Source organism: Natrix helvetica (assembly GCF_964273705.1).
Source record: "Natrix helvetica genome assembly, chromosome: 5".
NCBI classification, from domain to species: domain Eukaryota; kingdom Metazoa; phylum Chordata; class Lepidosauria; order Squamata; family Natricidae; genus Natrix; species Natrix helvetica.
Window position 1 is genome coordinate 80,078,390 of NC_138551.1, and position 14,299 is coordinate 80,092,688.

At 39.6% G+C, this 14,299-nt stretch overlaps 1 protein-coding gene across 1 annotated transcript in view; it reads left to right on the forward strand.

The window, feature by feature from the left end:
* ATAD1 (ATPase family AAA domain containing 1) overlaps positions 1–11,092 on the forward strand; it is a 31,497-nt gene extending 20,405 nt beyond the window's left edge. Inside the window, exons 7-11 of the mRNA XM_081954837.1 lie at positions 4,499–4,605; positions 6,311–6,400; positions 8,291–8,341; positions 9,549–9,682; positions 10,909–11,092. Coding sequence (XP_081810963.1) covers positions 4,499–4,605; positions 6,311–6,400; positions 8,291–8,341; positions 9,549–9,682; positions 10,909–11,029 — 503 coding nt within the window. The 3' untranslated portion in view covers positions 11,030–11,092. The remainder of the gene's footprint in view (positions 1–4,498; positions 4,606–6,310; positions 6,401–8,290; positions 8,342–9,548; positions 9,683–10,908) is intronic.
* The last annotated feature ends 3,207 nt before the right edge of the window (positions 11,093–14,299 follow it).

Below are 14,299 nucleotides of genomic sequence, written 5' to 3' on the forward strand. Positions count from 1 at the left end.
GACAGGTGGCGGCCCTCTCCATGATTATTCGGGAAGAGGGGCTCCTTCCACTTTCCCAGGTCCCGTTAATTAAGAGGTTTTTGAAGGGTGCGGGGAATCTCAGTCCCCCGGTAGTCCACAGGTTTCCGACATGGAGCCTCACTACAGTTCTCCAAGCAATGACGGGAGCACCTTTCTAACCTCTGAGGACGATTGACCTGAAGTTCATAACCCTTAAGGTAGTGTTCCTTGTGGTGGTCACCTCAGCCCGTCGCATCTCCAAACTGTTCTCTAGGTCAGATCTTTGTACATTCCACAATAATCAGGTCGTCCTGAGACTGGATCCAATTTTTGTTCCCAAAGTTAACTCCCTTTTCCACAGGTCGCAGGAGGTGTTATTACTGGATTTTTGTCCGGACCCATCTCATGATAGGGAGCATCTTTGGCACCGGCTGGATGTCAGGCGTGCCTTGCGCATTTATCTGAAGCGCACAGAGGGCCTCAGGAAGTCTGAGGCGCTCTTTGTTTCCTTTTATCCGTCTTCCCTGGGGAAGAGGGTGTCCTCCTCGGCTATAGGGAGGTGGATCGCATTGGCCTATGAGGCTCAGCACCTTCCGGTGCCCCAGGGCATCACAGCACACTCCACCAGGAGTGTGGCTACCTCGGCGGCCTGGACCACACAGGCGCCTATCATGGAGATTTGCAGGGCGGCTATGTGGGCGTCCCCATCTCCCTTCATCAGGCACTACAGGTTAGACGCGTTTGCATCGGCTGATGCGGTGTTTGGTCGTAGGGTGTTACAACAGGTGGTAGCGCATGAGGGGCCCAGGAACAATAGTGCCCCCCCCCCCGAGGGACGTTAACTTGGGTATGCCCAATCCCACCTAATCCTGCAAAATTCCTCCGGAAAATGACAGTTGGTCTTACCTGAACTGTTTTAGGAGGTTTTGCAGGATTAGCCAGGTTCCTGCCCTAGCGTTGGTCCAGGGGTTGGGGGAGTTCAGGGGGGGTAGGGTGTGTTCCCTTATGACTTGTTTTCAGGTATTTTGCAGTAGGCTTGACTCGTTGAAACTGGGAACCAGAAGCAGGGAGCACAGAGGCGTAGCTTCAAACTAACTCTGTCTCAAGGCCAATTGGACATCACAATACCCAGTCCTGGCTAATTCTGCAAAACCTCCTAAAACAGCAGTTCAGGTAAGACCAACTGTCATTCTCATCTCATTACAGTTAGTATAAAACAGCGGTCCACAACTGTTGCAGCTTGGCAGTCTGACCTGGGGGGGCAGCTGGGCTGCATGAGTGGTGGGCTGGTTCGCAAGCACGCATCTTGCGTGAGCAGTGAGCCAGTACACACACAGAGGATTGCACACCAGCCCACCGCTTGTACAAATTGAGCTGTGCTTGCGCTATGGCCAGCCACTCGAGCGACCCAATTTTGAATAGGCCACGGTCCAGTAGTAGGCTCCACCCAAGGGTTGAGGACCCCTGGTATAAAAAGTCTCCCCTTCCATATAGTCCTTTAATTTTCCTCTTAAGTGTAAATTAACAATTTCTGTCCCTAGCTGGTTTCTTTGGCTGAGCAATGTGATCAGATCTATCCCAGCTGGAATACATGCATATATATCTTCAGGTATTACATATTGCTCCAATCAGTTTGACTCTAAATAGCTTACATGGTCTTCAGTATACTGTTTGGGTTAAAATATGATAAAACATCAACAGAACTAAAAAAAATCACAGTACTATGGCCACCAGTTTCTCAGGGAAACACTCCTCCTATTTTCCATTCCTCAAAGGCTTTGTTCTGACCAGGGCTTCCCAAGAGCATGAAGCAAACTCCTTGTCCTGACAAAAAACAATTTATTGATTTACTGTGAATTCTGCTTCTTCATGTCCTTCAAAGTCTTTCAAGGGAGGATTTACAGTCACAGACCATATCTGGCTTGGAGAGCTGACAGGCTGATATCTGCAAAAGTTGGGACGGAGTCATCGGAGAGTCACAAACCAATGAAGCAAACTCATTGTCTCCTGCAAACTCTACTCCCCTTTCACTCCTCTTTTATTTCCTCTGGAAGGAGCCATTGATCGTCCACCTGTGGCTTTACTCCCAAGTCAACCCCTGTTCTTTAGCTGTTCCCTTCGTCTGGCAATTCTACGCATGGGCACACTGGGAACAGGCTCCAGCTGTTCGTCTGTCTCACTGATGTCTGACTCTGAAGGCAGCTAATAACTGATATACAGCTCTGGCCCCCTTTCTGCCTCCGACACAGAGCCCTCACCAGAGCCTTCCCCAGCCTCCAGGACTGGCCCACGTTCCTCCCCAACCTCCTCATTGTCCGAATCTTCTGCCAGCTGTGCTGGCGGACCACAACAGGCTTTCTGAGAGAGCTACATCTTCCTAGACTTCATGAACACTAACAGGGATGGAGCCAGCCCTTCCATCAGACTCAGGATGTCTGTGAGGGAGGAGACCAGAACTGAGAAACCTCGTCCCCAGAATCCCCGAAGAAAACAGTTGGGACCCGCACCTTTTACTTTTCATCAGATCTTTTAGTTTTCACCAGACGTGCAAGTTCCACTTTGAGTGGGCACTCCTGCAAATACCCAAGTTTTGTGAAATAATACTGGATAGTGGTTTCAAAACAAGCCAGCCATGAAGTTCCATTTGAAGGTTGACTTCCAAATGCTGTGAACCCGTCCCCCAACTCCTGCGTGGTATACCAATTTTACGCAAGTTTATTTTATACATTTGCATACTTTCTTTGGACAATTGAAGGACTGTTATTGATTTATTTTCAATAAAGAGATGGATTATATAATGATACTATAATTTGAGGGGGGAAAGCAGATGTCACGCTCCTCAGTAGGTATATGAAATTTATTACTTTAAATTGATGAGACTTTTATTTTAAGGAAGATTCAAAGCTGGAAATATTGTTTTAAATCATAAAAAAACAGTAACAGCAATGTTCAGTGAGAATATATTTGTGGTTTTGAATATTTGTATTGGCCAATAATAGAATTTACTTAAGTTACTACATACAGGGACTACAGCGTGCCCAATCATGTTTTAGACTTCTTGTGATGTATTACTTTTAAATACTAGCTAGTAACAGATACAACAAAAATGTTTTTATTGTGGGAGGTAATAAAGAAACTAGATTGTGCAGAAATGAACAGGTTGACATTGAGGATAAAGGACAAAGAGGAATCAGTGTACTACAGGACATGGGGGGCGATTTTACGAGTGGCTTGAAAAAAGATATAAATAGAAAGAGAAAGGAACAAAACATGAAATAAATAACTCAGATGACTCATTATTAAATTAGGAGGCGGGGAAATAAGAAAATATTAAAATGTAAATATACAAGCGGAAAAAAGACATAAGTGGAACTAACATTAGAAATAAAATATAAACAGAGAAATTATTTGTATGAAAATAAAAGTTGGGATTGCTGAAACAACATCCCGAGAACTCATCAGAGAAAATAAATAAGTAAGGGCAACAGTGGAAAGGAGGGGAGATGAGGAGGGAAAAGAAGAAAGGGTAAAGGAGAGAAAGTAAGGGTAGGGAATTAAGAGTAGGAGAGAGGGTAAGAAAGAGGAGAAAGGAGGAGGAGAGGGGAAGAAGGCAGGAGAGGAAGAAAGAAGACAGAGAAGGGAAGTTGAGAAGATGGAAGGAGTAAGTTTGTTACAAAATAACATGGAGGCGCACGGGGTGTCAAGAAAGTGACCCAAATTGTATTATATATATGTGTGTGTAAAAATGAGTATAGAGACTAATGATGAATGATGAGACTAAGGATCTTGAACTGTACTATTGTTTATGAACTGAAATTACTTTATCAAAACCAGGTCTCCCAGTTCAGCTTTTTATTTTGTAAGATTCCTAGTAACTGACAGATAATAAATAACCAATTGAAAATAGACTCATGGGGCATTCACCCTTCTTGGTTGCATCATAATCTGATTCTGGGAATTTGCTAGAAGAGCCAAGAACTGTTGTTTCAGAAAAAACTGTCCAACACTCCTTTTAACCACATAGGACCCTATCCTATGTATCTTCTTGTATGTCCCATATGTTCTCAGTTAATGCATGTGCCTCAGTGGTGGGTTCCGGATCCCATTCCAACCGGTGCGGCTGGAACGGGCCCAGCAGTGTCCACATGGATGCATGCAGCACGTGCATGCGTCTTAGTGCCTCCGCAAGCCTCCGCAATGCTCCAGTTGCTCAGCGGAGCGTTGCACATGTGCTGTATGCGCCATGCGCAGAAGCGCAGAAGACTTAAAAGACCGGTAAGGAGCTCAGGCGGATGGGGGGGCCCTCCGGAGCACTATACCAGAACGATATCCGGTGCTCCAGGCAGGCTCTGGTGCTCCTGTACCGGGCTGTACTGCCTGCAACCCACCACTGATGTGCCTCGATTAATTCATTATGCAACACATATAGCTTCATACTCTAGAAATAAACTGTAAATTCTACTCAAATTCTGGTTTTCTTTTGTTTTGTTAAATTCAGATTCTTTTCTACGAAGCCGTTCAAGTTCTGATCATGAGGCCACAGCTATGATGAAAGCCCAATTCATGAGTCTCTGGGATGGTCTAGATACTGATTTTAATTGCCAAGTAAGTAGCAAATTATTGTTTGTTTTGAAACAGTCATGCAATGCTTATAAAATATATTTTTCATTGCTTATATGCTCTGTTATAGGCATTTGTGAGCAAGCACTGTGGCATATAAAACATGTCAGCTTGAGAAATGGAAGCACAAAAAGATGCTTTATTCATTTATTATTTTTCTTTCCTTCAGGAGATCAGTGTACTCTACATAGTAGTTCTTCCTTTAAATTTTTTCCACAAGAACCACCCCATGAGATTATGCTGAGAGACCATATTGTCCAAAGTCACCCATGGCTAAGAGCTAGAAGCTGGTCTCCCAGATGCCAGTCCAACATTATAAGCCTACACTATACTGTGCAGCAGGAATTTGAAACTTTTTCCAGGCTAAGAGTGCATCTGCTGCCTACTTGATATTTTCAGTTCCGTATTCTTGCTTGGATGAGTTGTGCCCAGAAGAAAGTCTTGTCTCATTCTGGTAAAACCTACCTGATTCAGTTGAGATCAATATCTCGGTAGCTTCTCCAGTTAAGCAACGTGGCATGGTTATTTTTTAACCACAGAACGGTGTGATTGGCTGAGAGTCACAGTGAAATGAGAAAAGAGACATCCAGACAACTTTTCAAAGAGAAGGCAGTTGAATTGCAAACTGCTTTTTAAAAACTTTTTCCACCCAATCTAATCTAGTGATAGGAAGCCTTAAATGTCAGTACCTGGGTAAAAGTGAATCCATACATTTGAGAACCCTGTTTCTTTATCTCTAATCATTTCAAGAGAAATGGAAGTGCACTAAAGAATAATTTAGCTACTTCCCTTTTTCAGTTGGGGAGTTTCTCCTCCTCTAAGTGATGCTACCATATGTGCATACTCTTAAATAGCATGTGGAACAATATTATTAAATAACCTTTCTGAACCACTTCAAACAAGATACATTTTATTCTATGGTCCTAATATTTGTCCTATTTATTTTGTACATTGTCTTCTTACATGCTGTACAGCATACAAAAAATGATACCTTAAAGGATGGTGAAAAAACTGTTGAAAAATCTTTTTAAAAAATAGAATAAGAATATTCTCTTTTTCATGAATAAACAAGTTAATCTACATTTCTGCGTGTGATTTTGAATTCCCTTGGTTTAAGAAATGGTATCTCAGAATAGGATAATTTAAAAATAATAGTGATAGTCTGAATATTAATATTAATCACAAGGAGGTATTTATTTGGATTTGGAACTGCTTTTGTATGTCTAAAACTCTTTAAATCTAATAATTGATTATAATCGTTTGTTTGACATTGCTCAAACAAGCTTTAGTCAAATTCAGGATGGATAAAAGTTCCATTTCTGTCACTATCAAATTAATTTGGAGGTAAAAATCTAGAGCTATGTACAATTGATCAACAGTTTCTTAAACGTGTTTTGTTTCCATATGCAGACAGTAGCAAATTACTAATTTTCAACATATTTTAGATGCAGTTGTAATCATGTACTTTGGAATCAGTATTTATAAATACCATTTTGTAATGCTTCTCAATTAAACGTGGGATTGTTTAGATAAACATCAGATTTATTCAGATTCAGATAAATTCTGTCCTGATAATATTAATGAGAAAAACATTCTTTAACAAAATAGGGCCAATTGTTTGTGAGACATGACATGTCATATTCCTGTATTTCATCAAGAATAACTGTTCCTTATCATACATTACATTTAGGTGATAGTGATGGGAGCTACCAATCGCCCCCAGGATCTTGACACGGCCATTATGAGAAGAATGCCTACAAGGTTTCATATCAATCAGCCTGTAAGTTGATTAAAATGGCTTGACACAGTCTTCTTCCTAAGTCTCAGAAAAAGCTTCTGGCCCAAGATCATCCAATTTGCTTGGTGCCTAAGGCAGGACTAAAACTCATGGTCTCCTTGTGTCTAGCCTAGTATCTTTAACACTACCTCATACTAGGGTTCCAAGGTAGTTTATACAAAGAAAAACAACAAGCAAAATACACAAGCTACATATTATGAAATGCTAGTTAATGGAGAGAAGAAACACAATTCCTTGAAGATGACATACCAAAATTTGGGCAATCTGCTTAGAATGTTTCCCTTCCTATTTCTGTGCCATCCAATGTTTCCCTAAGGTGATATGAGATAGGCTGTTCCTTGTTAATTTCACAGGGAAGAGAGCAATAACCTTCTTCTGAGCTATGTAGGGCTTTAAAACCAGGACAACAAATTATATTTTCCTCAGAGACCAATTATTATGCAGTGAAGATTGGACCTAATAACTTAAGTTTGAGATAGGAATTCCTGTCACACCTATGGAGTTTTGCTTGGGTTGTAACTTCCATGCACTTTTCAAAAACCTTTTAGAGCAGCAGTCCCCAAACTTTATGGCTCCATGGACCGGCAGTGGCGGGAGAAGGGGGCAGCGATGGTTTCACATGTTCAACCTAGATTCCACATAGGTGCAAATGAAACTCTGCGTGCTTGCCTTCTGCTTTCGCGGGCCAGTTCCCAACAGGCTGCGGGCTGGTAGTGGCCCACAAACTGAGGGTTGGGGGATCCCTATTTTAGAGGATGTGACCAAGAGAAATCAGAAAGTTGCCATACCTGTTTTCTCTAGGAAATTGGGGGATGGGGGATGGGGGGCAACACACTCATAGAAAGGACATTTTTTTATAAAGCTTCCATTTTAACTTAGCAGGGGAAACATAACATTATTTAAGAGCAGCTATACTTACTTACTGACTTAAATCAGTTTCTTGCTCATCTGAAATCCATTGGCCTTGGGATAAGTTTCAGCTTTTTATTCAGTTTCCTGTTCTTTATAATCTATTAAAATTGGTATCTTGCTGTTTATTCTGCCTTTTTGATTTGTATTTAATTTGCCTTTTGTATCTGTGTTTAAGGAAGTTCTGGAACAACTTTCTGTGTGTGCCGAGGAATTAGCAGCAAGAAAAAACATATCCAAACACAGCTGTGTTTGGATATGTTTTTTCTTGCTGCTCCAGACTCAATTTCTGACTGATCTCTCCCAAATGGGTCACCATGGCTAATTTGCCACACAGCCAACTTGCCACAGCCAACTCGTTGCAGGACAACTTGCCATGGTCATCTCACTGCAGGACAAGAGTGAAATAGAATTCAAAGAAATGGTGAAATAGAATAATTAAAGAAAGGATGCAAAAGGAGGGACAGAATGAAATGTGAATGACAAAAATTAAAATAATTTTTATTTATTTTAAATATTTAAATAGAATTGTTAAATTGTCCACAGCAAGTTGTCCCACGATGAGTTAGCCGTGGCGAGTTGTCCTGTAGCAAGTTGACTATGGCAAATTGTCCCATTCCCTCCTAAATAACTTTCAACTATCTTCCATTAATCCCTCTTATCAAAGGATTTATTCTCTCGCGAGTGCTTCTTCCAGAAGCAGAGAGGAGAGAATAAAGAACCTGGGTGCTATTGAGGCAGGAGAATGAGGACATTTGCTTGAGAAGCACTTGGCATTTGATAATGGAAACTACCTTCCATCATCAGTGCCTTCTCTGGGAGATCCAGCAGTACAACAAGGAATCTATAGCATAATCGTTTTTTTTAAAGCATCATAAATGTTGTAAGATTATCACTTTTAAAAGGTTGGTTCATTATTCCTGTTTTGTATTAATAACACATTTTCTTTTTTTTAATTTAAAGTCACTAAAACAGAGGGAAGCAATCCTGAAACTTATTTTGAAAAATGAAAATGTAAGTTGGTCTTTTTTTGCACTATAAAGTAAATTATTTTGTATTCCTAAAACAGTGTCTCATGGTTGTAGACAAATAGTTTCTGCAAACTCTTCTATCAAGGAGGTTTTAATCCTCTGTAAATGACTCAGTTAAAAGATCAAATTTTGGCTCATAGACTTTCCCCAAACATGGATTGTAACAAAATTTGGCTCAATAGTCATATATCTTTAGAAATCGTATTCCTATTGGTAAAATGTTAATTTATTCCAATTTATTGTGCATCCATAATATTTACCATGTTGTTGGTCCCTATATCAGTTGACCTTTCCTATTATCTGCATATTCTAGCCACTTTGCTTCAGTTTCTGCCACCTGCTTACCATGAATTTATGTATGTATTTACATGCATTTTATATAGTTGTCTCCTCAAACTAGTGGCCAACAACATGAAAAACAACACAGGTAGTTCCCAACGTACAACTGTTCATTTAATGATGGCTCGAAGTTACAACAACTTTGGAAAAAGAAACTTGAGACTTGCGTTCACTATGATGGCCATTGTACCCACCCCCATCCCCCCAGTCACAATATGAGTGCTTGGCAGTTGCTAGCCCTTGCAACCAGTTGCAGTGCCCTGCAGTTCACATGATCACAAGTGCTAATATGCTCAACAATTGTAAAGGTGAGCTGGTTGCCAATTGCCCGAAATATGGCCATGTGCATGGAGTGGTCATACAGCCATTGGAACTCTGGAACTGGGTTCTAAATAGCTTTTGGACGGGACTCCATCATATCTTCAAACAATTGCTAAGCAACCAAATCATTAAGCAAGGATTGCATGTATAATCTCTTGTAAATGAAAATGACTTCCAGAAAAATTATGCAAAATATCCAGTTTATCTCCAGTTAGGACATAACAACTTATCAGAGCCATTTCACTTACCACTATTAATAATTTCCAAAATCACAAGGTGCCCATCAATAACCAAAATGTCATGTTCAGGTATAATATATGGAGATTTCCTAATTAATATAGCCATTCTGGTTCTTTTTGAATTTCCATAAATAAGAATCTGATAAACCAAAGTCCTTAATAAGTAATTTGTTTTTAAACAAAATCGAATATGACAAATTCTTTGATTCTATTTCAGTCTGAGCTATTCCTTGTTGTTTATGAGTTCATTCTGTGACCCTCAGGTGTGCTGTTTTTTTTCTTTGCTGATAGGTGGACAGGCATGTGGATCTCCTTGAAGTTGCCAAAGAAACGGATGGGTTTTCAGGAAGTGACTTGAAAGAAATGTGCCGCGATGCTGCACTCCTGTGTGTCAGGGAATATGTAAATACTGCATATGAAGACAGGTACTTCTGTTTAATGCCCCAGAAGGCTTGATATCTAGAAGCCAATTTTGCTTGGGGAGGGGGGGGGGGTTTACAGAAATGGATTATCCTAGCCTAAAGAGTGGGTAAACTGTTTCCAAGAATCAGGAAGGGATTCCTTCCTGTTTTCTTACTTTATGTAGCAAGATGGATGTGCTCTTAATTCATGACTAATTTGTATGCATCTGAAGAAGTGAGAATTACATTAATGCCACATTGAAGAGAATTTCAAATGTGCATGTGAGCCCTGAAGCCATTTTCAGAGCTGCCACAGCAAGGACACTTGGAGCTGTGGAAACATGAGGGGGGAGATAAGATAGCTGGGGCGGATGTGTAGCCAAAATAACATTCTTTTCCATGGGAGTCAAGGATGCTCTACCAGGTGTTGGAGGGGCATGGATAAGAGCAATCCGGAGTTGGGACTGCGACCTGATTGAGCCATGTGATGGACTGGTGATCTGGGGGCAAGAATTTGGGGTTTTGATTTGGGTGGGGAAAACGTCCGGTCCTTCAGTGTCGAGTTTTCACCAGCTGTGCCAAAATGACATTCCTAATAAATTCATACCTTGAGGCAGTTCTAGGCCTCGGGGTTTTGATTGCTTTGGGTCTGTTACTTGGAACTCTGAGAGTCCGAGTATCTGGTTTAAATTACTGTGAAACACCTCAAAACAATTCCAACGGTCATTGTTTGAACGCGAGAACAACTGTTTCAGACTCAACATTTGGGATGGGTTGGTTGGAATTCGAAGCAGGTTTCATACTTCTAGATCAAGGGTGTCAAACCTGATTTCATTGAGAGCCACATCAGAGTTGTGTTTGACCTTGGGGGGCCAGGGTGGGCATGGCCAGCTCGAACTCACTCATGTCTGTGGTGGCCCGAGCGCTCTGCTAGTGAAAACAGGGTCCCGAGCTCCATTTTCATCTGCAACAGCCTCCTGCAAATCTCTGCCAGCAAAAATGGAGCTTGGGAGGGCCACACATGGCCGTCCCAAACTCCATTTTCACTGGCAGAGGCACCGCAGACCAGTCCTTCGCTGTTTCCAAGACTGCCCCGCAGGCCAAATCCAGTTCACAGGCCTTGAATTTGACACTCTTGCTCTAGATTATTCCCAAATAGTGCATGATACATAGCATACTCTGTCTCTTTTAATTTATTAATTGTGCTTTTTACACTTTTTCCCTTTGTTGTTTTTTCCTTCTACTTCCAGCAATGACGACGATGAAATTCGTCCAGTGCAACAAAGGGACTTGCATCGGGCCATCGAGAAGATGAGGAAATCAAAGGATGCAACGAATCAAAATGTTCTGATGCATGTTAGTTTAGATTAAGGTTACCCGTCGCTTCTTTTGGTGACTAGTAATTTAAATAGTAGACGTCAATTGAAAACAAAACACCCCATCCTTTTAACAACTGTTTCTGGAATTGTTTTTATATGCTGATACCTAAGTTATTGAAACCTAGTAATTTTGCAAAATTGGGATTGGGTCGGTGTGACAGATCATGACAAGGAGGGATATAGTCTTGCTTCAACCAATGTCCTTGTTGCAGCCTTAAAAATGTCTTGGTAGGTTTTCGCATGGGACATAGTTGTTCTGAGAGGGAGAACAGAGCCTGTGTATATATGTATGAGACACTGTGTGTGTGTGTGTGTGTGTGTGTGTGTGTGTGTGTGTGTATGTATGATGTGTATGTGTACCCACCGGTTTTTATATAGAGACATAATATGTAGAAAACCTGAATATGAAATCCATTCATTTTTTTTTCTTTTTACTTACTATCTGGATCGAGTTAGATCACGGGGTTAAAATAATAACTGCACAATTCCCTAATGCACAGTCGGAAGTTCTGCTTTTTTGAGGGAGTCAGTGGGGTGATGGTGTGTGTATCTGTAATGTAAGGAAATTCTCATTTCTCCTTTGCATCATAACTAACAGTATCCACGGGTGCCAATGATCTAAATATAATGTGTGCAACTCTCATGAATATTTTCATCTTGTATGATCCTACAAATTGTATTCTTTTTAATACCTCTTTATATAACTGAAGCTTACCATTGTAGGCAGAACACTGAAAACTATAGGTTGTTAATGTTTTATTTCTGAATTGTGACTAATGTCTTTTATTGAATTACTGGGCATAAATGTTGCCATTGCTAAATTTCCTTCTTTGCTGCTCTGAACTTTCAAGTAGAAATCACAAAAATTATAACATCAAAGACAGTGGCTTTCAATTTTAGTTAAATTTCTTTCTATAAGACAGGGATCTTGCAGAGAGTAGGAAATAATCATATTTCATGTTCATTATGAAATAATAATAGGAAAGATTGGAATAATGAGATTTGTTTTCTAAAATTCATTTACTGTTGTGTCTCCCCCATCCCAAATTCATATCTCTGCACTAATTCTAGGTATACTTGTAAGCTTTTCTTTGGGTATAGAACCAAAATTTCTTTTACAGAACATACCCTAACTAGAATGATTTACTTCTTTTTTCTGTGTCCTTTTTAAAATGGAAAATCTGTGGCCAAGGGAAAAACAATTCAGTTACTGTTAAATAAAGCAGATTTTGTCAAATGAAATATTTTTTAAAACAATCCATCCAAGTCAGAATATTTGGGGTTAAGAACTGAGAGGGTAAATCTGTATGTGATGATCAAATGCTTTCGCATAATGGACGACATTAAATCAAAATGGCGGGGTGTCATTCCTCCATTTAATTTTCCTTTTATTGCTAAATCAATCATATCCAATTTCCTTGTACATATCTGAGGTATGTATCTGAAAAGAAAAATACTTGAAAAATATCTATGCTTTTAGACACGCTGCTCTGATTTTCAGCCATACATGTAAATACAGATTGAGATATCAGTAAGTTGACCTTTTAAAGTCATTTACACAAATCTCCTTTGCAATATTAAAGCTTAGGACAAATTCCTTAGGTAAATTGTGGCAAAGTACTTGATTTAATTCTTCAATTAAGCCTTTCGTTTTAATGAGCTTTATTGTATTCTGATAGTAATTCTTTGTTCATGTCTCAAATTTGATTCTACTTAATTTCAGCCATACGTCAAAGTAAATATATATATTTACATGCACACACACACACACACACACACACACACAACTTTATCTAACCGTTTCATTAAACTGCTGTATCTTTCCAGTGTTTTCTATGGCCTGTAAATCAATGTCACACAGTGAGTCTGTTGTACCTCATGTTCTAAACATTTATGAATGTCTATGAATAATCTTTTGCCACAACAGCAAAGCTAGAGATTAGTTCCTGTGACCAACATATTCATTTTAAGATGTATCATTTCACCTCATAATTTTCATCAACTCAGAATAGTCCCATTTAAATTTATAGTAGCATAAATCATACTTGGTTTCTCTCTCACTGAGTGGAACAGCTTTATCTTGTTCTCTTATTCCTTTAAGTGGTTTGGTTTATTTGCAAGAGGGAAAATTAAATGTCACCGATTCCAGGTTTGTTTTAAGGAGGCTGGTTAGGATCCAAAGATTGTAGCAGCTCAGGAAATTTCAGCAGATGTTCTTTACGCATGAGGTCTCTCAAGATTTTTTCAAACCTTGGTCAATACTTCTGATGTCCTTTGTCACTGTATTTAAAACATGACTTAAAATATCATGCTTCTTTGCCTTCTGGCCCGCATCATTCCAGCAGTAAATATTAATTTAGTAAGCATAATTTAAACATGGGAAGTAAGGAGCACCTGAAAATGTTGAATGAATTTCCCCTCAACTTGTCTGAGAAGTAATAAATGTGAACAATCTCTTTAATTTCTAGGGCTAGATATTTATTTCACCAGACGTATTGCTATATAGTAGTAAGATATAGAATTTTATCACCCTCCTTGGTCACTAAGCTCCATTAGCTATTCCTGGGACATAGCTGTATAGTTTTATAATGAAATATTTATCTGCATTTATAGACTAAAGAGCAGTCTTTCTTATACTCATTCTTGACTAATGATCAAGAATGGAAATTATCTTTCCATTCTTGATAGTTAGGGTCTAATTGTGGTGATAGAAACTTCCCATTGAAAGTTCATGGCAACTTCCTTCAAAGGAACAGTTTTATTTATGATTTCCAGACAAATAACTTTGTTAGTCTGTAGCACCAAAAATAGCAGTCTCTCTGCATCTTCATAGTTCCATGGCATAAATTTGCATATTCAACAGCCCAATATTTGCCTTATAAAATTATTTGACTTCCAGATGAATATATTATTATATATTCATTAAACAGTATATTATTTTGGAAGTGGGGAGGGGGATAGGGGCTTGTTTATAAGATCAGCTGACTTAAGAAAATTCATGGAAAGTTTTCTTGTCTGCTCCTTGTCTGCCCCCGCAAAACTTCTTCAAGGACTAAGGGATGTTTCCTGAGTAAGATAGAATTGATTCAGAAGGTTTTTGGAAGAATTGTACCAAACAAAACAGAAGCTTCCCAGTGTTGACTTCTTCTTACTTCCTTGTTTTAAGAGCCATGATTTTAGCAGAGCTCCTTACTTTATAATGGAGCCATGTTAATGCCATTATGGTACTTTTAGCTCTTCCCACATTCAGATAAGCACTTAC